We start from the raw sequence: 24605 nt of genomic DNA on the forward strand, positions 1-24605 counted from the left end.
GGGTCGCCCAAAAAGTAACATATTGCAGCTTTAAAACATAATTCTGTTTTGTCCTTACAACTTTACCTGAACTGTAGTTTGCACGTTTTGATATTACTTTGCAACATTTTGTATCACATTGGCCAGCAAGCACACGTTCACTTTGACAGCTAGGTTTACTGTAGAGACACCTTGCAGTTTTGACGTCCACGTCATCGGCAGCGGTGCAGTAGCATTAGCTACTACTGGTAAAACAGTGATTTACTTACTGAGCTATATATAAACTTAGCTACTTCATATGGATTTACTTCACTGTACTGTTACCTACAGCGCATTCGGAAAGTATTCAGACCCAATTACTTTTTCCACATTTTGTTACATTACAGCCTTATTCTAAAATTGATTAAATAAACATTTTCCCTAATTAATCAACACACAATGACCCATAATAACAAAGTGAAAGCAGGTTTTTAGATTGTTTAGCAAATGTATAAAAAACAAAAAACAGATACCTTATTTACATAAGTATTCAGACCCTTTGCTATGAAACTCAAAATTGAGCTCAGGTCCATCATGCTTCCACTGATCACCCTTAAAATGTTTCTACAACTTGATTGGAGTTCACCTGTGGTAAATTAAATGGATTGGACTTGATTTGAAAAATGCACACACCTGTCTATATAATGTCCCACAGTTGACAGTGCATGTCAGAGGTTGAACCAATTGTCTGTAGAGCTCCGAGACAGGATTGTGATGAAGTACAGATCTGGGGAAGGGTACCAACAAATGTCTGCAGCATTGAAGGTCCCCAAGAATACAGTGGCTTCCATCATTCTTAAGTGTAGGAAAGTTTGGAACCACTAAGACTCTTCCTAGAGCTGGCCGCTTGGCCAAACTGAGCAATCGAGGGAGAGGGGCCTAGGTCAAGAAGGTGACCAAGAAGCAGCTCTGTGGCGATGGGAGAACCTTCCAGAAGGACAACCATCTCTGCAGCACTCCACCAATCAGGACTTTATGTTTGAGTGGCCAGACAGAAGCAACTCCTCAGTAAAAAGGCATATGACAGCCCGCTTGAAATCTGCCAAAATACACCTAAAAGACTCTCAGACCATGAGAAACAAGATTCTCTGATCTGATGAAACCAAGATTGAACTCTTTTGCCTGAATGCCAATCATCACATCTGGAGGAAACCTGGCACCCTACGGTGAAGCATGGTGGTGGCAGCATCATGCTGTGGAGATGTTTTTCAGCGCCAGGGACTGGGAGACTAGTCAGGCTGAGGGAAAGATGAACGGAGCAAAGTACAGATAGATCCTTGACAAAAACCAGAGTGCTCAGGACCTCAGACTTTGGTGAAGGTTCACCTTCCAACAGGACAATGACCCTAAGCACACAGCTAAGACAGAAGGAAATAAACAATTGAATCAATTTTAGAATAAGGCTGAAACGTAACAAAATGTGGAAAAAGTCAAGGGGTCTGAATACTTTCCTAATTATATATTTTTTTCACCTTTATTTAACTAGGCAATTCAGTTAAGAACAAATTCTTATTTACAATGACGGCCTACCCCGGCCAAACCCTAACGACACTGGGCCAATTGTGCGCCACCCTATAGGACTACCAATCACGGCCAGTTGTGATACAGCCTGGAATCAAACCAGGGTGACAGCTCTAGCGCTGAGATGCAGTGCCTTAGACCGCTGCGCCACTCGGGAGCCCATAGTATTCTAATTCACTGTATACTATAACTAGCTAGCTAGCCAGCAAAATGTTTATATAGTTAGTGACCCATGGGCCTACTCTTGATGCTGTAGCACTGATGTGCATAACATGTCTCCAGAAACGACGATGTATCCCAGCTGTGTTGACATTTCACCTGTCCACGTCTTCATCCACTTTTGATGTCACTAGCTAGCTATCCAGCTAATGTTAGCTAGGTGACGTTAGCCATGAGGCTAGCCCCTGATAAGTCGTTCGCCTAATGTATGCCTAGCCAGGCTGCTTGCTTTAATGTTTGCTCTTTTTTAAGATACAGCTGATGTGTTATGCATTGAAGTCCACAAATGAAGTGAAAAGGTGAGAGAAGGAATACAACGTGGCTGCTATGAAAGTGAACTGTGTTTACGCATGATCAGGGCTTTGTTCATTCCGCCGATTCTGTTGAAAATAATTTCTTAAAAACTGTTGGACTAATGATTACACCCTAGATCAGCTAGATGCAGGCAAGAGTGTGCAAGGCGGTATTTAATGTGTCACTGTCTGTCACCAACATTTTATCTCGACCTGTGTGCACCTATGTTGTAAACTTTCATCATAGGCTAGGTTGTAGCAATCTCACGATGGGTATAGGGAAGATTTGAGTATCATGTAGTAGCCTAAACCTATCAATGTTACAATGAACTGGGTGAATGGAATATGAATGACAGTCATCCAATATGCTGTAATAGAAATAAGGCGAAGCTCGTGATAAAATGTTTTGTCCTCCCTCATCATAAACGGCACTGATGCCTATGCTTTTCCCATTTCGGAGGAATGGCGTGAATGAAGAACAAGGAAGGTGACCGACCAGATATGCCAATCAGCCAAAGAATTTAATGTGTTCTGTTGGATCTCTTCCAGTAAAGTGCCTAAGGAAGTTCTCAGCTTTCCATTAATTGGAGTTGCATGGGCAGAGATGCACACACACGTCACATGCACACACACACACACACACACACACACACACACACACACACACACACACACACACACACACACACACACACACACACACACACACACACACACACACACGCACTACCCACGTTGTAAGTCTTCTTGTGTGACCTCCAAGTCAAGTCATCATATAACAGTAAACCTAAGGTTATCCAGGCGTTCCACAAATAGAGTATGATGAAAATTCCATTAGCTCCTACTGTAATTGCATATGATTTAGCATAGTTAACATAATCAATATAGTAATCTATTGACAGATATTAGTGATTTGTCAAACACTTGACATGGATAACCCTGGACCAACACCTCCAAAAGGTTAGCTGAACATGGGTTAAGGTTCATATGACTATGATGAAAAGGATATTGACATTTACTGTATCTCACAGAAGATGTTTGAATGCACCACATGCAGTACATATTTCTAAAGCAACAGAGGTCGGGTTCTCTTAGATATCCTAGAGAAATCCGTCCACAGAGGCATCACAAGCACTGTGGTCATTTGCTATGACCGCCATCGACATTCGATATTGAGCCTACACAAGCATGTAACTTCTGACTTATTTTTCCTTCATGACACAACAGCCTCCCTTGACACTGTCCCACCACCCTCACTCTCATCACTGGAACAGAATGCCATAGAGGGAAAGCTGTGACATCGCAAATGGGGCCTGCTGTGGTCTCTCACCTGCTGCAAAGCAATGCGTTACTTTTGCATTTGTATTTCACCTTGTGTTTGATTTGGCAATGTTTCTTCTTTCTTGTCCTACAGGTGCGCACAGGGGGACATCGTCACACACACGGCCTGGCTCAACCGGTCGAGTATACTGTACGCCGGCGAGGATAAGTGGTCTGTGGATCCCAGGGTGAGCCTGGTTACACTCAATCAGGAGGAGTTCACCATCAAGATTGAGGACGTGGACATGACAGATGAAGGCCCGTACATCTGCGCGGTGCAGACGAGCAGCAGACCGAGGACGACGTCAGTGCACATCCTCGTCCAAGGTAAGCCAACGCCTTAGAATCTAGATACAGTCTGGGCGGATGATGGAGAAAAACATATTTTGTCTGATGTACAGTATGTGTGTGTGTCTATCTCTTCGATCTCTCTCCCTCTTTGTGTGTGTGTCTTTGTGCCTGTGTCGCTCTCCCTCTCGCTCTTTCACTGTATATGTGTGCATCTCCCACTCTGGTGTATTTGGTGGCCTTCATACCCCTCAGTGAATGAGAACCTCTTATTACCCCATAGAAAAACAAATTGGTATACTTTCTCTTTCACTGTGGGATGTAAAATTGAATAAATATAAATAAAGGGAGAAGCACATGTAGAACAACACCAGTCTGGGAATGCACTTCACTAAGTCATCCGTTATTATCTGTGCAGTCGGTGGTGTACTTGTTTTATTAGCTTTTACAATCTCCCAGTAGATTCCACCTAACTTGTAAAAACTTACAGCATGGAAAGCATCCATCGTGTGGTGCTCGTTCACAGTCTAATCAATTATATACAGTACCAGTCAAAAGTTTGGACACACCTACTCATTCAAGGGTTTTTCTTTATTTTTACTATTTTCTACATTGTAGAATAATAGTGACGACTTCAAAACTATGAAATAATACATAAGGAATCATGTAGTAACCAAAAAAGTGTTAAACAAATCCAAATCCAAATAGATTTTATATTTTATATTCTTCAAAGTAGCTACCCTTTGCCTTCATGACAACTCTTTGTCACGCCTGCTCCCGCTCTCCCTCTCTGGCGCTCGAGGGCACCAGGCTGCCCTTCATTAAGCACACCTATCACCATCATTACGCGCATCAGCACTCATTGGACTCACCGGGACTCCTTCATTTTGTTGATTGACCCATCTACTGTATATCTATCTGTTCCTCCGTTGGTTCCCCGTGTCAGTATTATTGTCGTTTACGTTTCCCCTGTCCAGACGTTGTCCGTGTTCTGTTTCATGTCCGTGTTTCATTAAATGTTCACTCTCTGTACTTGCTTCTCGTCTCCAGCATCTGTCCTTACAGAATGCTGACACCAATATGTGAAGCATCAGGGAATTATTATACACTGCTCAAAAAAATAAAGGGAACACTTAAACAACACAATGTAACTCCAAGTCAATCACACTTCTGTGAAATCAAACTGTCCACTTAGGAAGCAACACTGATTGACAATACATTTCACATGCTGTTGTGCAAATGGAATAGACAAAAGGTGGAAATTATAGGCAATTAGCAAGACACCCCCAAAAAAGGATTGATTCTGCAGGTGGTGACCACAGACCACTTCTCAGTTCCTATGCTTCCTGGCTGATGTTTTGGTCACTTTTGAATGCTGGCGGTGCTCTCACTCTAGTGGTAGCATGAGACGGAGTCTACAACCCACACAAGTGGCTCAGGTAGTGCAGTTCATCCAGGATGGCACATCAATGCGAGCTGTGGCAAAAAGGTTTGCTGTGTCTGTCAGCGTAGTGTCCAGAGCATGGAGGCGCTACCAGGAGACAGGCCAGTACATCAGGAGACGTGGAGGAGGCCGTAGGAGGGCAACAACCCAGCAGCAGGACCGCTACCTCCGCCTTTGTGCAAGGAGGTGCACTGCCAGCGCCCTGCAAAATGACCTCCAGCAGGCCACAAATGTGCATGTGTCTGCTCAAACGGTTAGAAACAGACTCCATGAGGGTGGTATGAGGGCCCGACGTCCACAGGTGGGGGTTGTGCTTATAGCCCAACACCGTGCAGGACGTTTGGCATTTGCCAGAGAACACCAAGATTGGCAAATTCGCCACTGGCGCCCTGTGCTCTTCACAGATGAAAGCAGGTTCACACTGAGCACATGAACACATGTGACAGACGTGACAGAGTCTGGAGACGCCGTGGAGAACGTTCTGCTGCCTGCAACATCCTCCAGCATGACCGGTTTGGCGATGGGTCAGTCATGGTGTGGAGTGGCATTTCTTTGTGGGGCCGCACAGCCCTCCATGTGCTCGCCAGAGGTAGCCTGACTGCCATTAGGTACTGAGATGAGATCCTTAGACCCCTTGTGAGACCATATGCTGACACATGCACATTTGTGGCCTGCTGGAGGTCATTTTGCAGGGCGCTGGCAGTGCACCTCCTTGCACAAAAGCGGGGGTAGCGGTCCTGCTGCTGGGTTGTTGCCCTCCTACGGCCTCCTCCACGTCTCCTGATGTACTGGCCTGTCTCCTGGTAGCGCCTCCATGCTCTGGACACTACGCTGACAGACACAGCAAACCTTTTTGCCACAGCTCGCATTGATGTGCCATCCTGGATGAACTGCACTACCTGAGCCACTTGTGTGGGTTGTAGACTCCGTCTCATGCTACCACTAGAGTGAGAGCACCGCCAGCATTCAAAAGTGACCAAAACATCAGCCAGGAAGCATAGGAACTGAGAAGTGGTCTGTGGTCACCACCTGCAGAATCAATCCTTTTTTGGGGGTGTCTTGCTAATTGCCTATAATTTCCACCTTTTGTCTATTCCATTTGCACAACAGCATGTGAAATGTATTGTCAATCAGTGTTGCTTCCTAAGTGGACAGTTTGATTTCACAGAAGTGTGATTGACTTGGAGTTACATTGTGTTGTTTAAGTGTTCCCTTTATTTTTTTGAGCAGTGTATATATTTTTTTGTTGGTGACGGGTCCGGGTGCCGTCACCGATGGAACTGGGGGTGCCTCAGCTGGCTCGTTGGGCTTCCACGTCTTAGCTGGCTCGTTGGGCTTCCACGTCTTAGCTGGCTCGTTGGGCTTCCACGTCTTAGCTGGCTCGAGAGGGTTTCTTGCCTTGGTTGGCTCGGCATGACGATCCCACGTCATGCCTCAGCGGGATCGTCGGGCTCCCGCGCCTCAGCCGGCTTGTCCAGCGCCTGTTTCATGTCCGTGTTTCATTAAATGTTCACTCCCTGGACTTGATTCTCGTCTCCAGCATCTGTCCTTACACTCTTGGCATTCTCTCAACTAACTAGTCTTGAAGGAGTTCCCACAAATGTTGAGCACTTTTTGGCTGCTTTTCCTTCACTATGCGGTCCAACCCACTCTAAAACCATTTCAGTTGGGTTGAGGTTAGGTGTATTGTGGAGGTCAGGCCATCTGATGCAGTACTCCATCACTCTCCTTCTTGGTCAAATAGCCCTTACACAGCTCGGAGGTGTGTTGGGTCATTGTCCTGTTGAAAAACAAATTATAGTCCCACTAAGCACCAACCCAATGGGATGACGTATCGCTGCAGAATGCTGTGGTAGCCATGCTGGTTAAGTGTGCCTTGAATTCTAAATAAATCACTGACAGTGACACCAGCAAAGCACCCCCAAACCATCACACCTCCTCCTCCATGCTTCACGGTGGGAACCACACAATCGGAGATCATCCGTTCACCTACTCTGTGTCTCACAAAGACACGGCGGTTGGAATCAAAAATCTCAAATTTGGACTCATCAGACGAAAGCACTGATTTCCACATGTCTAATGTCCATAGCTCGTGTTTCTTAGCCCAAGCAAGTTTCTTATTATTATTGGTGTCCTTTAGTAGTGGTTTCTTTGCACCAATTTGACCATTAACGCCTGATTCACACGGTCTCCTCTGAACAGTTGATATTGAGATGTGTCTGTTATTTGAACTCTGTGAAGCATTTATTTGGGCTACAATTTCTGAGGCTGTTAACTCTAATGAACTTATCCTCTGCAGCAGAGGTAACTCTGGGTCTTCCTTTCTTTTGGCAGTCCACATGCACTTGAAGAAACTTTCAAAAGTTCTTGAAATTTACCGGATTGACCTTCCTTCATGTCTTAAAGTAATGTTGGGCTGTCCTTTCTCTGTGCTTATTGAGCTTTTCTTGCCATAATATGTACTTAGTCTTTTACCAAATAGGGCTATCTTCTGTATACCACCCCTATCATCGAGGCAAAGGGTGGCTTCTTTGAAGAAATATAGTTAACACTGGTTAACACTTTTGGTTAACACTTTTTTGGTTACTACATGATTCCATAGTTTAGATGTCTTTACTATTATTTTACAATGTAGAAAATTATAAAAAATAAAAAGTATATGTGTCCAAACTTTTGACTGGTAATATGGATGCGTATATTGTTATGTATTACTGCACTGTTGGAGCTAGCATTTCGCTGTACCTGCAATAACATCTGCAAAATATGTGTATGTGACCGATAAAATTTGATTTGTTTTCATAATGGAGCAGTGGCGAACATCTGTTTTGAGGTAGGCTAGCTATAATATCCTATAGGCTACATGTCTTATCGTTGATGTTTGATGGCAGACTGTAATACTCATGGAACCACATGTAGAAGAAGGTTTAGTTATAAATATATGTAATGGAACTGGAACTGTGCAATAGATTAAGCATATTGTTAACCGGGCCCCTTTGTAACAGGCAGCCAGACAAACGCTGTGTCACAATATTGCAGACCGATTATTAGCTAGTTTACTCTATAAAAGTATCCTCGACTACCGTGGTCTTCCATGCAATAAGAGCTAAAGATATGGGAAGTAGCTATAAACTGATCATAACCCTAATGTTATAACGTTTATGTGTGTGGCTCAAAACTCATTTCTGGGATTGGTTATTAGTGCATTCAATGTGTAGTCAGTGTAGTGTACTGGTTTCGATGCATATAAGCTTTGTTGATGGAGTTTGCCCCAGCAATATTTTAATGTTAAAACCGACAGTGTTCAAGCCATATGTTCTAATGAAGTGGATAATGGTCTGATTTGAGCCCCATTAACGGCATTGCACTCCTGAGATAGTATATTTTTCCTAATCAGCGGATCCTGAGGCAATTTGATTGATGGCGGTGTCATTGCTGAGCACCAGAGCATTAGGGCGGAACAGAAGAGAACTGAGCAGGCTGAGATGCAAGGCTAGTCTGTACAGTGGGGTCCGGAATGCCTTCTTAAAGATGAGCAAGAGACTGTATATAATATATATATAATATATATATAGTATTAATGCAAATACTAAGTTATATTGTATGCTTATTTTATTTTTTATTATATTAATACAATTGCTAAAGGAAATTGATTTTGTTGAACAAGTAATAATAATAAAAAAGATAGAGGTCAAAATTATTGACATCCCTGTTTTCAATACTCTAGCACCTTTCCCTTGCGAGGATAATGACGCTAAACCTTTTTCTAAAACGTTTTATGAGATTGGAGAACACATTGGGAGGGATCTTAGACCATTCCTCCATACAGAATCTTTCCAGATCCTTCATATCCTTCGTCTGCGCTTGTAGACTGCCCTCTTCAATTCAAACCACAGGTTTTCAATGGGATTCAGGTCCGGAGACTGAGATGGCCATTGAAAAATGTTTATTTTGTGGTCATTTAAACATTTATTTCTGGATTTTGATGTGTGTCTGGGGTTATTTTCTTGCTGGAAGACTCACTTGCAGCCAAGTTTGAGCTTCCTGGCAGAGGCAACCAGGTTTTTGACTAAAATGCCCAGGTACTTGGTAAAGTTCATGATGCCATTGTCCTTAACAAGGGCCCCGGGACCAGTGGAAGCAAAATATCCCCATAAAATCAGAGTACTATTACCATATTTGTAACGGTCGTTCTCCTCCTCTTCGTCTGAAGAGGAGGAGTAGGGATTGGACCAAAGCGCAGCGTTGTTATATGACATAATGAAGTTTAATAAAGTAAGACGAAAACACTTTAACAAACAAAACAAATAAACGATGTAGACAGACCTGACTTGAGAACTTACAAACTACGAAGAACGCACGAACAGGAACAGACTACATACACGAACGACAAAACGAAACAGTCCCGTGTGGTAGACATACAGACACAGGAGACAACCACCCACAAACAAACAGAGTGAAACAGCCTACCTATATATGATTCTCAATCAGAGGAATTGAATAACACCTGTCCCTGATTGAGAACCATATAAGGCTAACAAACAATGAACCTAAACATAGAAACACGTAACATAGAATGCCCACCCCAACTCACGCCCTGACCAACTAAACACATACAAAAATAAGAGAAAACAGGTCAGGAACGTGACAATATTTTACAGTAGGAATTAGGTATTTTCTGCATATTGTTCTTTCGAAGGCCAAACCCAAATCTGGTGTGCGTGACCAAAGAGCTTTATTTTCATGTCATATGACCATGTGACTCAGTATTTTCTACAGTCTTTCTTGCTCATCTTTATCAAGGGATCCAATAATTCTAGACCCCACTGTATGTTCTGTAATAGCTTGAAAAGTCATTTTCTCCCAGCTTTGATGGAAATTAGATTTAAATACCGCTGTGAGCCATAAAAGGGAAAAAATTGTATGATGTAGAATACCGGGATAGGTGCAAATTAAGGCTTTTCTGAGGCTTGGTTTATGATGATGTTATGGGAATTTGAGGACAGTGATCTTGGATGTTCTTTGGTGCAATATTGCTTACACTTACAGTATGTAGTCTTCTCAGATCTACACAGGTGCATAGGGGGTATAGGGGCTAGATGTTCTCTGGGGCTAGGGTTTTTCGAGAGATTTAATCATGAACTCTAGAATGCTCCGGTGGTGTCTGTTTCCAGTTCCACAATATTAATTACCTGCATGTATCAAGGCACAAGGCGAGACCCAAATGCAGACACAGGAGGCAGATGGTTGGAGTCTTACAATGTTTATTAATCCAAAGAGGTAGGCAAGAGAATGGTCATGGACAGGCAAAAAAGTCAAAACCAGATCAGAGTTCATGAGGTTTCATAGTGGCAGACAGGCTTGTGGTCAAGGCAGGCAGAATGGTCAGGCAGGTGGGTACAAAGTCCAGAAACAGGCAAGGGTCAAAACCGGGCGGACTAGAAAAAGGAGAATGCAAAAAGCAGGAGAACGGGAAAAACGCTGGTTGACTAAAAAACAAACAAGATGAACTGGCACAGAGAGACAGGAAACACAGGGATAAATACACTGGGGAAAATCAGTGACACTGGAGGGGGTGGAGACAATCACAAGGACAGGTGAAAGAGATCAGGCGGTGACAGAAAGGGTATTGCATATGTGACCAACCGGCTCGATTCAGTCTCATGTAGCAAAATTTGAAATTGTGTTTTTAACATTGGATAAAAGTAGAGACACAGAGCTATACACTATAGTTGAGGAACAAAGCGAAAGTAATTCTGCTTTGAAAGTTGATAAACTTGAAACCTCACTTTTAAGGAAATTACCTTTGAATGTTTTGGTACCTCCTGGAGAGCTCTTCTTTGTCTACTACACCCATTGAGTATCATTCACACCCTCTAAAGCTTTATCCCCACCCATCTCTATAAGGGTTGATCCGAGCGTTCTGTCCTAACAACATCAGTCAAGCACCCAAGATAACTGGATGACCTCTGGCTAGCTACTTCCAGACACAAATGAGAGAACAGCTCACTCTGACCATTTTACTCGCCCTAGCAGAGCTGGTTAGGCTGTTGTTATGTCATCCAGAGCATTTGTGACTGAAACTCTGCTGCTGGCAACAATTTACGTTTTTTTGACAACGTTTACTGACACCGGCCATATTCAACGGGTGTTAAGCGTTCGTAAATTCGTCAGTTGTTCTGCGCTCTAGCACACTCAGATGAGAGTGCTACCACAACAGATCCACAGACAATGCAATCGCCATCGCACTGCACACTGCCCTATCCCATCTGGACAAGAGGAATACCTATGTAAGAATACTGTTCGTCACCCACAAGGATGCGTGCTCAGCCCCCTCCTGTACTACATGTTCCCCCATGACTGTGTGGCCACGCACACCTCCAACTCAATCATCAAGTTCGCAAACGACACAACAGTATTAGGCCTGATTACCAACAATGAAGAGACATCCTACATGGAGGAGGTGAGGGCCCTAGGAGTGTGGTGCAAGGAAAATAGCCTCTCACCCAACGTCAACAAAACGAAGGAGCTGGTTGTAGACTTCAGGAAACAGCAGAGGGAGCACCTCCCTATCCATATCGACGGGACCACAGTCAAGAAGGTGGAAAGCTTCAAGTTCCTCGGTATACACATCACTGACAAACTGAAATGGTCCACCCACACAGACAGTGTGGGGAAGAAGGTACAGCAGGGCCTTTTCAACCTTAGGAGGCTGAAAGAAAATCAGCTTGGCACCTAAAACTCACACACTTTTTCAGATGCACAATTGAGAGCATCCTGTCGGGCTGTATCACCACCTGGTATGGCAACTGCACCGCCTGCAACCACAGGGCTCTCCAGAGGGTAGTGTGGTCTGCCCAATGCATCACTGGGGTCAAACTACCTGACCTCCAGGACACCTACAGCACCCGATGTCACAGGAAGGAGAAAAATATAAATCAAGGACAAAAACCCTCCGAGCCACTGCCTGTTCACCCCCCTATCATCCAGAAGGCAAGGTCAGTACAGGTGCATCAAAGCTGGGACCGAGAGACTGAAAAACAGCTTCTATCTCAAGGCCATCAGACTGTTAAATAGCCATCACTAGCATATAAGAGGCTGCTGCCCTATATACATAGACTTGAAATCACTGGCCACTTTAATAATGGAACACTAGTAACTTTAATAATGTTAACATATTTTGCATTACTCATCTCATATGTATATAATGTATTTTATCCTACTGTATCTTAGTCTATGCCGCTCTGACATTGCTCGCCCAAATATTTATAAATTCTTAATTCCATTGACTTTAGATTTGTGTGTATTGTTGTGAAATTGTTATGTATTACTTGTCAGATATTACTGAACCATAATCCCAACTCATTACGTTACTACCCTGCATGAATCTGCAGGAAGCAAACCAACCAGGTTCAATGTTAGCTAGCTAACATTAGACTATAACTAGCAAAGCAAATGGCTCTGAGAAAAGAATAATATTGCTACAGAGATCATACACGTGACGTTAGCTAGCGAGCCAGCTAAAATTAACTAGCTAGCTAACAGTACACTTTCACTTGAAATTAAAATTACTTTCTGCAAATATTGGAAACGTGTAATATCTGAAAATGTAGCTAGCTAGTCTATCTTACCCGTATACATGGCTGGACGCTTCTCCCTCTCTGTCACGGATGACATGGTTGCCCTTAGTTTGAAGATGTAATCCGGAGACAGGTGTTTTCTCCATCTCCTTAGCTATCATGTTCTAATTCCACTGATTTCAAAACTCGGTCATCCAGAAAGTGGAGAGCAACACTTATGCAGTTCTACTACGCAATATATTTTTTTAAAGCCGCGTTAGACAGGATTACCTACACATACTGACCAGCTCAAATAGACAGAAGTGTGGCAGACCAATCCGAACTCATTTCTTGACATGTCCAGCCAAATCATCTCAGCCAATCATGGCTAGCTGGAAGGTTGCTGTCTTTTTCTCTGGCTAAACCAACTAGGCTTGTATTTTAACAATTTTATTTGTATTAACAGATGACATACAAGTGTGTTATTAAGACACATGAAAGTTCACATGTTCCAGAAGGCATTTCTGCTAAAAAACGCATTTTGTTTAAAAAAAAAAGTTTACATTCAAATGTCTTTGCTGCACAGGTACAGCACTAGATTACACTTGGAACCTTTCATTTTGACAAAATGCACCATGAAAGTAGTTCATTTACTTTAGCGCTTGATGATAACTGCCAAAAGAATGAAACTGCCAGCCCATGACTCAGACAGCAGGAGTAGTTGGCTATTGGCTAACCCTCTGGGTTTCTAGATATTAACAAAAAAAACTGAAGTTGTGTGGTGAAACATCTCCTAATAAGTGGAGAGAGCTGTTAGATTTCTAATTCAGAGGGATGCTTGCTACTGTGTTGGGAGTAGGATGTGCTCGTTAGAAGAGACTTTTTGGAACAATTCATCATTATAGTCGTCATGCTTCATTCCAAATGGCACCCTATTCCCTATTAGTGCACTACTTTTCACCAACGTCCAGGTTAAAATAGGGCACTAAATGGGGAATAGGGCGTAATTTGTTTCACAGCATAGTCATCGCAGTCAGTCTTATGTGGGTTTTCAACATGAATAGTTGATGTCTTCTCAAACCTCGCTGATCATAATCTGACATTGTGGTTTTCAGATCTCCGTGTGCTTTAATTGAGTGTGCTCCTATCAGGCGACTGTGCATGTGTTTTTACATTTGTAAATGTGTAAACTCTAATAAAAGGCAGATCAAAGAGGAACGGAGGGAAAAAGTCACATGTGGGATGGAAGCAATGGGGAGGTGTCAGCGAGGGGGGAGGGGGCAACATCCTCATTACTGAGCAACCTTATGATTGGTTGTGCCGCCCCCACAATTGCACTGCTCACACCACCTTTCTACTGCAGTCACTTCCACCTACCTACTACAACCACAGTAAATTGCTCTGGCTAAAGCGCGGGGCATTTGACAAACACATCTGTGGAAAGATAAACTTACGGACGTCAAACGTTCAGCCGGCTGCACAGACCCTATGGACGCTCTAGTCTAGAATGCCTTGTTAAAATTGTGCTTTGGAAAAATATGTGAAAGTAGAAAGAAAGAAAATCTGAGTTTGCTTCATCCTAAATTAAGAAATGTAATTATTTTTCCATATATAATTAACGTACACTACCGTTCAAAAGTTTGGGATCACTTAGAAATCTCCTTGTTTTTGAAAGACAAGCACATTTTTTGTCCATTAAAATATCATCAAATTTATCAGAAATGCAGTGTAGACATTGTTAATGTTGTAAATGACTATTGTAGCTGGAATCAGCAGATTTGTTATGGAATATCTACATAGGCGTAGAGGCCCATTATCAGCAACCATCACTCCTGTGTTCCAATGGCACATTGTGTTAGCTAATCCAAGTTTATCATTTAAAAAAAGCGAATTGATCATTAGAAAACCCTTTTTCAGTTATGTTAGCAGAGCTGAAAACTGTTGAGCAGATTAAAGAAGCAATAAAACTGGCCTTCTTTAGACTAGTTGAGTATCTGGAGCACCAGCTTTTGTGGGTTCGATTACAGGCTCAAAATGGCCAGAAACAATTAACTTTCTTCTAAAACTCATCAGTCTATTCTTGTTCTGAGCAATGAAGGCTATTCCATGCTAGAAATTGCCAAGAAACTGAACATCTCGTACAACTTGGTGTACTACTCCCTTCACAGAACAGCACAAACTGGCTCTAACCAGAATAGAAAGGAGTGGGAGGCCCCGGTGCACAACTGAGCAAGAGGACATTCGAGTGTCTAGTTTGAGAAACAGACGCCTCACAAGTCCTCAACTGGCAGCTTCATTAAATAGTACCCGCAGGACACCAGTCTCAAAGTCAACAGTGAAGAGGCGACTCCGGGATGCTGGCCTTCTAGGCAGGACAAAAAAAGGACATTTCTAAGTGATCCCCAACTTTTGAACGGTAGTGTATATTAGCTACTTTCCATGATGTTGACACGTGTTACTACAATACACAAGCTGACCAGTATGAAAAGAAGTTTGAAAATGTATAAACTCTGGATAAGAGCATCTGCTAAATGACTAAAATGTTAAATGTAAATGTATTTGACCACATAGAATTAGGGGGAATTACACATCCTATAGTTAACACGATGACACAAGATCAGTTGCTTAAAACAGATGAACATCTTTGGTTTGGTACAGTTGATTTTGTCATACGCGTTGGGGGGGTCGTAGGACTGCAGCTATTATTTTCTTTCTCAAATCGAACAGATATTTTGCATTGGGCTCTCTATACAAGTAGCTGGGCACACACCAATACACTGATTTGAAAGTCAAACTATTACTTACATGACAGTCAACCATTTTCACTGTGATTTGTTGAAGTTAACAGAAAAAGTTGTTTGTTCCCTTTTCCATGATGGCAGCCTTCCGATATCAACATCCACCATTCCAAAATATAGATGAAGCCTTGTACAAATGTTCATCTAACCAACCATGTATAGGTTATTCCAAGCTTCAGTGAGGCCTTTGAATAGTGTTTATTTAAACATCTCTACACCCCAAATGTTTGCCCCCTGTTCTATTGATTTCAGCGTGATATCGATGGAAGTGATTACCAAAAAAAGTGTTGCGTTACACTTACCGTGTTGGCGACCCACTTGAATCAAAACACTTCATAATGTAGGTAGCTGTCTTCTACAAATTGCCCTCTAACCAGTGATGTACACATTATTCCCAGATTCTGTGTGGTTTTTGAGCTGTGTTCATGTTAACAGGACGTGCAATCTCATCTCCCCCCTATATCCAGTTACCATGTGTTTTTTTGAGTGGTGGTAGTTTTAACCACCCCCCCCCAATCGATGAGTTATTGCCACCTAACAACACTACAGGGTTTTTGGTGCATGTGCAGTTTATAAGATGCTTGTTTAAAAAAATTAAAGTGATATGATTACTATTGTTGCACATGTATGTGTAGACAGTACATTTTATGTTTATGTTTTCAATATATCACAAACTGTTTCTGCATATTGGTTATTGATTTGGACACTTTAAAACAGTTTTGACATTCGGCTATTTATCAATATGTCTTGTCAACATGAAGTCGCGACATCATTTTCCACTAAAGTTGTAGTAAAATATATGTATATATGCGTGTGAGCTTTGAAGCCCACAACCGAATGTTTACCGTATTGTGTACACAAAAGGTACGCTTTCTAGTACTCCTTTCTGCCACCTCTCGTCTCATGCTCCTCCCACCCCTACGGAAGGGAAGCTCCCGCTCAGCCTAGTCAAAATTGGTGGAATGGTGGAACCAGCTTCCCCCTGAAGCTAGGACAACAGAGTCCCTGCCCCATCTTCCCGAAACCATCTGAAAACCTACCTCTTCAAAGAGTATCTTAGATAATCCCACAGCACCCCCGCACCCACACATTTGTTTTGCCTTTCGTGACCTAACACTTGCACTTCACCCCACCCCCCATACTAGTACTGACTTTGTTAATATCTACTTTATTGAGGAAAAATGTACTTATGAGTGAGATATGTAGTTGTCCCACCTAACTATCTCAAAATGATTGCACTACTGTACCCGTCACTCTGGATAAGAGTGTCTGCTAAATTAATCAAATGTGTTGAAAATGCATTTGAAAATGTATTCAACTTTATCATCTGCCAAAACAAGCCGCTGCCACTTTATAATAACCATGTTTTAGTTGTTAATGAGAATGATTGAGTACTTCATGGTTATTATATTGAATATGAATAAGGGCTGTGTTTAGCGATCCTCAACTAACTGACTGACATCCAATGGCTTGACCCGTGGATACAGGTGTGATCAGATAACAATGAGATCATGACCATTTTAGAGAGATGCAAAGCTGGCAGTCCTAATCAAAGACTCCCCAGACCGTCAACGTTGCCAAGTGCTAATTTTGCTGCCTCTAGCGCTATATACGTTTCAGAGATAATATACTGTAGCTGTTGACATATTCACAATCCTCTCTCCTAGTCTTGTTTTGCCTCCGGGCTATTAGACACAATGCCAATATCCATAAAAGAAAGCATGGACTATAGAAGTGTCAGTACTATATATGCAGTCCTTGTCATATTATGGCACAAGAGGCCAATATATATATATATATATATACAGTATATATATCATTCTGCATTGAAACTATTCTAGATGGCAGAATCTTTGTACAAAAATGTGCGTTGTGTAACAGGCACATCAGCAGAATAACCCTTTCTTTGCAGGGCCTCTAGTTGATGCCAACAAGTCTATTTGTGGAAAGATCACCCTGATTAACTCTTTAGTCATATCCCAGTTTACCTATTTGCTTATGGCCCTACCTACGCCTAACGACTTGTTTTTTTAAATTATGAGGAAAAAAATATTAATTATTAACAAATAACACAATAATTATTATGGTTAAACTTAAATATTAGTAATTGATAAAAACAAACATTGTAAAAAAAAAAAAGATATATATATATACACACACACACACACACACAGTATAATCTTTGTAAATTACATCATAAATAGGACTGGTGGAGTTATGTGACACTCCAAAATTACAAATCAAATTTCATTGGTCACATACACATATTTGGCAGATGTTTTTGCGGGTGTAGCGAAATGCTTGTGTTCCTAGCTCCAACAGTGCAATAGTATTTAAAATTAATTCACAACAATACACACAAATCTAAAAGTAAAATAATGCAATTAAGAAATATATAAATATTAGATCGAGCAATGTCGGAGTGGCATTGATTAAAATACAGTAGAATAGAACACAGTATATACACAAATGAAATGAGTAAAGTAGTATGTAAACATTATTTTAACATTATTAAAGTGACTAGTGTTCCATTATTAAAGTGGCCAGTGATTCCAAGTCTATGTATATAGGGCAGCTGCCTCAAATGTGCAACATTATGTAACCGGGTGGAAGCCAGCTAGTGATGGCTATTGAACAGTCTGATGGCCTAAAGATAGAATATTTTTTTCACTCTCTCAGTCCCAGATTTGATCATCGAATCAAATGTATTTATATAGCCCTTACATCAGCTGATATCTCAAAGTGCTGTACAGAAACCCAGCCTAAAACCCCAAACAGCAAGCAATGCAGGTGAAGAAGCACGGTGGCTCGGAAAAACTCCCTAGAAATTTCAAAACCTAGGAAGAAACCTAGAGAGGTTCTAGATGATAGATGATAGAGGTTCTGGATGATAGAGGTGTGAACAGGCAGTGGCTTGGGTGGTTGTTGTCCCTGATGATCTTTTTGGCATTCCTGTGACATCGGGTGCTGTAGGTGTCCTGGAGGACAGGTAGTTTGCCCCCGGTCATGCGTTGGGCAGACCGCACCACCCTCTGGGGAGCCCTGCAGTTGCCGTACCAGGCGGTGATCCAGCCCGACATGATGCTCTCAATTGTGCATCTGTAAATGTTTGAGGGTTTTAGGGGCCAAGCCAAATGTCTTCAGCCTCCTGAGATTGAAGAGGCGCGGTTGAACCTTCTTCACTACTCTGTCTGTGTGGGTGGACCATTTCAGATCGTCAGTGATGTGTACGCCGAGGAACTTGAAGTTTTCCACATTCTCCACTGCGGTCCCGTCGATGTAGATAGAGGTGTGCTCACACTACTGTTTCCTAAAGTCCACGAACAGCTCCTTTGTTTTGTTGACGTTGAGCGAGAGGTTATTTTCCTGGCACCACTCTACCAGGGCCTCACCTCCTCCCTGTAGGCTGTCTCATCATTATTGTTAATCAGGCCTACTACTGTTGTGTCGTCTGAAAATTTGATGATTGAGTTGGGGGCATGCGTGGCAACGCAGTCATGGGTGAACAGGGAGTACAGGAGGGGGCTGAGCACGCACCCTTGTGGGGCCCCTGTGTTGAGGATCAGCGAAGTGGTGTTGTTTCCTCCCTTAACAACCTGTGGGCAGTGAAGTCCAGGACCCAGTTGCACAGACCCAGGGCCCTGAGCTTAATGATGAACTTGATTGGCACTATGGTGTTGAATGCTGAGCTATAGTCAATGAACAGCATTCTTACATAGGTATTCCTCATCCAGATGGAATAGGGCAGTGTGCAGTGTGATGGCGATTGCATCGTCTGTGGATCTATTAGGGCAGTAAGCAAATCGAATTGGGTCTAGGGTGTCAGGTAAGGTAGAGGTCATATGATCCTTAATTAGCCTCTCAAAGAACTTCATGATGATAGAAATGAATGCTACAGTGCGATAGTCATTTAGTTCAGTTACCTTTCTTTTCTTGGGTACAGGAACAATGGTGGACATCTTTTAATGAAAATGGGGACTGCAGACTGGGATAGGGAGAGATTAAATATGTCCGTGAACACTCCAGCCCGCTGGTCTGCGCATGCTTTGAGGACACGGCTAGGAATGCCATCTGGGACGCCACCATTGCGAGTGTTAACACGCTTAAATGCCTTACTCAAATCAAATCTAAGTTTATTTGTCACGTGCGCCGAATACAACAGGTGTAGGTAGACCTTACAGTGAAATGCTTACTTACAGGCTCTAACCAATAGTGTGAAAAAAGGTGTGTGTGTGTGTGTGTAGGTAAGTAAAGAAATAAAACAACAGTAAAAAGACATTTGAAAATAACAGTAGCAAGACTATATACAGACACCGGTTAGTCAGGATTATTGAGGTAGTATGTACATATGGGTATGGTTAAAATGACTATGCATATTTGATGAACAGAGAGTAGCAGTAGCGTAAAAAGAGGAGTTGGCAGGTGGTGGGACACAATGCAGATAGCCCGGTTAGCCAATGTGCCGGAGCACTGGTTGGTCGGGCCAATTTAGGTAGTATGTACATGAATGTTTAGTTAAAGTGACTATGCATATATGATCAACAGAAAGTAGCAGCAGCGTAAAAGAGGGGTTGGAGGGGGGCACACAATGCAAATAGTCCGGGTAACCATTTGGTTACCTGTTCAGGAGTCTTATGGCTTGGGGGTAAAAACGTTGAGAAGCCTTTTTGTCCTAGACTTGGCACTCCGGTACCGCTTGCCATGCGGTAGTAGAGAGAACAGGCTACGGAGAAGGAGAGTCCACAGTCCTTCGTAGTGGGCCGCGTCGGTGGCACTGCGTTATCCTCAAAGCGGGCGAAGAAGGTGTTTAGCTTGTCCGGAAGCAAGATGTGGCTGGTTTCTCTTCGTAGTCCGTGATTGTCTGTAGACACTGCCACATACGTCTCGTGTCTGAGCCGTTGAATTGCGACTCCACTTTGTCTCTGTACTGACATTTATCCTGTTTGATTGCCTTACAGAGAGAATAACTACACTGTTTGTATTCGGCCATATTCACAGTCACCTTGCCATGGTTAAATGCGGTGGTTCGCTCATTCAGTTTTGTGTGAATGCTGCCATCTATCCACGGTTTCTGGTTTGGGGAGGTCTTAAACTTTGAGTTTTTCAATGTAAATGATTATACAAAATTCTTGCAACTAATAGAAATGTTTTGCTGCTTAGAGACAGAATCATTATATCACTTGTTTTGGTACTGCCCATATGTAGCTTGTTTTTGGTCACAGGTTCAGGAATGGCTGAAGAACTGCAACATTTACCTGAAGCTAACTCTTCGAATAGCACTTCTGGGTGATTTGAAAAGTCATAACCAATTTATCAAAAATACTCTTAGCACAAATGTTTACCGTTAATTTATCATCTGTAGACACTATGAGAATATAAAATGTTCAGAACATTTGTGAAATATCACAGCAAAATATTTGGCAATTAGGAATAAAAACGGGATGGTTTTCAGAGGTAGATGGGAGGGGATGAGGGTAGCTGAAGGGTGGGACTAAAAAGAAACAAAAAAGATAACTAATGTAAAATATACTGTGTCCGTAAATTGTATATAGTACAGTCGAAAGTTTGGAGACACCTACTCATTCCAGGGTATTTCTTTATTTTTACTATTTCCTACATTGTAGAATAATAGTGAAGACATCACAACTATGAAATAGCACATATGGAATAATGTAGTAAAAGTGTTAAACATATCAAAATATATTTGAGATTTGAGATTCTTCAAAGTAGCCACCCATTGCCTTGATGACTGCTTTGCACACTCTTGACATTCTCTCAACCAGCTTCATGAGGTAGTCACCTGGAATGCATTTCAATTAACAGGTGTGCCTTGTTAAAAGTTAATTTATTTTGCCGACGACACAACAGTGGTTGGCCTGATCACCGACAACGATGAGACAGCCTATAGGGATGAGGTCATAGACCTGGCAGTGTGGTGCCAGGATAACAACCTCTCCCTCAACGTGATCAAGACAAAGGAGATTATTGTGGACTACAGAAAAGGAGGACCGAGCAGGCTGAGAGCTTCAAGTTCCTTGGTGTCCACATCACCAACAGCTGCACCATCGAGAGCATCCTGACTGTTTAAATTACCGGCAACTGCTCGGCCTCAGATCGCAAGGCACTACAGAGGGTAGTGCGTATGGCCCAGTACATCACTTGGGTCAAGCTTCCTGCCATCCAGAACCCCTATGCCAGGCGGTGTCGGAGGAAGGCCCAAGAAATTGCCAAAGATTCCAGCCACCCTAGTCATAGACTGTTCTCTCTGCTGCCCCATGGCTACGGAAAGCTTGCCATCTAGGTCAAAAAGGCTTCTTAACAGCTTCTACCCCCAAGCCATAAGACTCTTGAACAGTTAATCAAATGGCTACCCGGACTATTTGCATTGTCCCAACCACACCCCCTATTTTTACGCTGCTGCTACTCTGTTTATTGTCCATGCATAGTCACTTTACCTCTACCTACAGATAACCTCTGTACCGGTACCCCCTGTATATAGCCTCCCTACTGTTATTTTATTGTTGCTCCTTAATTATTAAAACTGCATTGTTGGTTAAGGGCTTGTAAGTAAGCATTTCCTTTTAACGTCTACACCAGTTATATATGGCGCATGTGACAAAGAAAATGTGATTTTGAATGAGTAGGTGTGTCCAGACTGGTACTGTATGTATAAGCTGGAAGTAGAAGCCTAAGTATTCTTGTCCATGAATTTACTCCAATTAGGGCAAGGTGGTAGGGTTAGTGGAAAATAATAAAGGATATATTTTTTTATAATAATAATGTTTTCAGTCTGGCCACTTAAAAAAAAAAGTAAAACGGTGTTATTATTATATTAAAACAAAAATTGATAGATACAGCGATTATCTAATAGCCTGGAAGAAAGGTTAATAACAATCTTTATGTATTTTGTGGTTCAAGATAATTTGTATTTTATCATTGTTTTGAGAGAGATAGAGAGGGGTTAGAAGCTGGAATGAGCTCCCTTGCTCAGAGGTAGTTTAACACAGCTGTTTTTACAAAACAAATTCAATTAATTGTAGATAAAGGCATACTCGGTCCTGTCAGAATGTTTACAATGTATCTGAGGTGTTAACCATGTTAGGAGAAGACCCAGATGCAGACAGTGTCTAAGTAACATAAGTTTATTACTAGAACAGGGGCAGGCAAAATGACAGGTCAAGGGCAGGCAGAGGTCAGTAATCCAGATCAGAGTCCATAAGGTACAGAACGGCAGGCAGTCTTGGTGTCAGGCAGAATGGTCAAACCGGGAAAACTAGAAAACAGGAACTAGAGAAAGACAGGAGCAAGGGGGAAAACACTGGTAGGCTTGATGTATAAAACAAACTGGCAACAGACAAACAGAGAACACAGGTATGAGTACACTGGGGATAATGGGGAACATGGGCGACACCTGGACGGGGGTGGAGACAAGCACAAAGACAGGTGAAACAGATCAGGGTGTGACATGTTAGAACTGACACAAGCTGTTCTTCTCATGTGTTCACATGAAATTGCATCTGTCCTTTCAATAGAACATAAACATTCCTGTTGAACCCACAGTAAGGCACTCTTTAATCTGCAACTGATTGTTTTAAGGCCATAGCCAGCCATTCTGAAATGGAAAATGGCTTATGCCTTATCTCCAATTCAATGTGTTCTGTCTTGGTGGTTCAGTGTCATAGTCCCTCATGACTGTATATGGCACAAGGTAGATTTTTTGTTGATGGGAGATTGCATCGCATCATGAAATAGTCTCCTCACTTCACCACTTCAAAAGAGTAGTTCGCATCACCCGAGCAAGGGAATCAGATGTAGACATCAAGGATTTGTTGAGTTGTGTTTTTTTGGGGCCGTTTTGAAGAACTGTCATTCTGGGGGATTGGATTCTCAACCTGCCTTGGTGCCTTCCATGCCTACAAACTGTTAGGGTTGCTGGGGTGGAGACGCAGTCAGGAGATTGTTGATGGGAAGCAATTACACAAATTCACACGTCGCAAGCTTTTGAATGCTTGCTTTGCCGATTTTAAATCAAGAGCCCGTTAAGTACATCAATGTCTCTCCTATTCATGTGCTAATTCATTCTTTCAAGCCGGTTTTGCTGATGTGGGAGGAAAACATCTCCACGATGATGTTTGTAGAGGGGGCAGGGAAATGTAGCCGTGAGTTTATGCCAAGATGCTAGACGCGCTGATTGAAAGGCCCAAGCTCGAAGCAGTTTGGAAAGGCAAGAGTTACTGGAGGATATTTAACATATATATCTATATATATATTCTTTAAGTAGTTGCTCGTTGTGTGTGATAAGGAGAGGAGGTCCAGGAGAAATAAAGCCAATTAGTCATACACACATACAGCACTTCCGAGCTTTCATCACTGTCACCGCATTCACGAGGGAAGATGAGAATGTTAGGCTACGGGACTGCACGGCATGTTGTTTGGTCTCTTTTCCCATAGTTGTTGTTTTTCCCTCCAATTCGCTCAGTGCTTACAGTTTGAACTTGGTCTAATTCCTCCGCACGCTTTCTTTCTCGTCCATATATTATGCTGGAAACTCATTAAAATTGAGATTTAGAGCATGAATTAGTCTGAGCTGAATAAGGATAGGATTTGCCTGAGATAATCCCTTTAAACTGTGCTTTGGCTTGAGTTAACATTCTAATGTATTGTCTAATGGTAAAGGGATCATTGACTGGTTTTTATGCAATGTGGCCAACCTGTCGACAAAATTACTTAAGGTGTTTGACTGAATGACTTCAGATATCACTTCATTTGAAATACAGTGCCACACCAGTAGATCACTGCTTTATGATGAATAAGATAGAGTGTAAGTCATAACACCTCAAGTATCTACCCAGATGAACCGTTCAAATTCATTTAAAGTAGCCCAAGTAACTGCCACAGTGTTTTGGTTGTTGTCTGCAAGTCTAGTTGATGTACACGATTAGGAAAAAAATAGGTGCTATCTAGAATCTAAAGAGGTTATTTGGCTGTCCCCATTGGAGAATGCTTTGAAGAACCCTTTGAGTTTTAGGTAGAACCCTTTTGGGTTCAATGTAGAACCCGTTCCACCCTTTTGGGTTCTACCTGGAACCCAAAAGGGTTCCCCTATGGGGACAGTCGAATAACCCTTTTTCTTAAGAGTGTATAGTGG

The 24605-nt window shown here is 42.3% G+C and overlaps 1 protein-coding gene across 3 annotated transcripts in view; it reads left to right on the top strand.

Moving 5' to 3' along the window:
- The window catches only part of LOC139552360 (opioid-binding protein/cell adhesion molecule-like), a 557470-nt gene that overhangs the window by 465024 nt on the left and 67841 nt on the right, over window positions 1–24605 (top strand). For all 3 annotated transcript variants that reach the window (XM_071364145.1, XM_071364069.1, XM_071364226.1), the window contains one exon: window positions 3466–3698. In XM_071364145.1, the coding sequence (XP_071220246.1) occupies window positions 3466–3698 (233 nt within the window). The remainder of the gene's footprint in view (window positions 1–3465; window positions 3699–24605) is intronic.

Source organism: Salvelinus alpinus, chromosome 1 (genome assembly GCF_045679555.1).
Source record: "Salvelinus alpinus chromosome 1, SLU_Salpinus.1, whole genome shotgun sequence".
Classification (NCBI taxonomy): domain Eukaryota; kingdom Metazoa; phylum Chordata; class Actinopteri; order Salmoniformes; family Salmonidae; genus Salvelinus; species Salvelinus alpinus.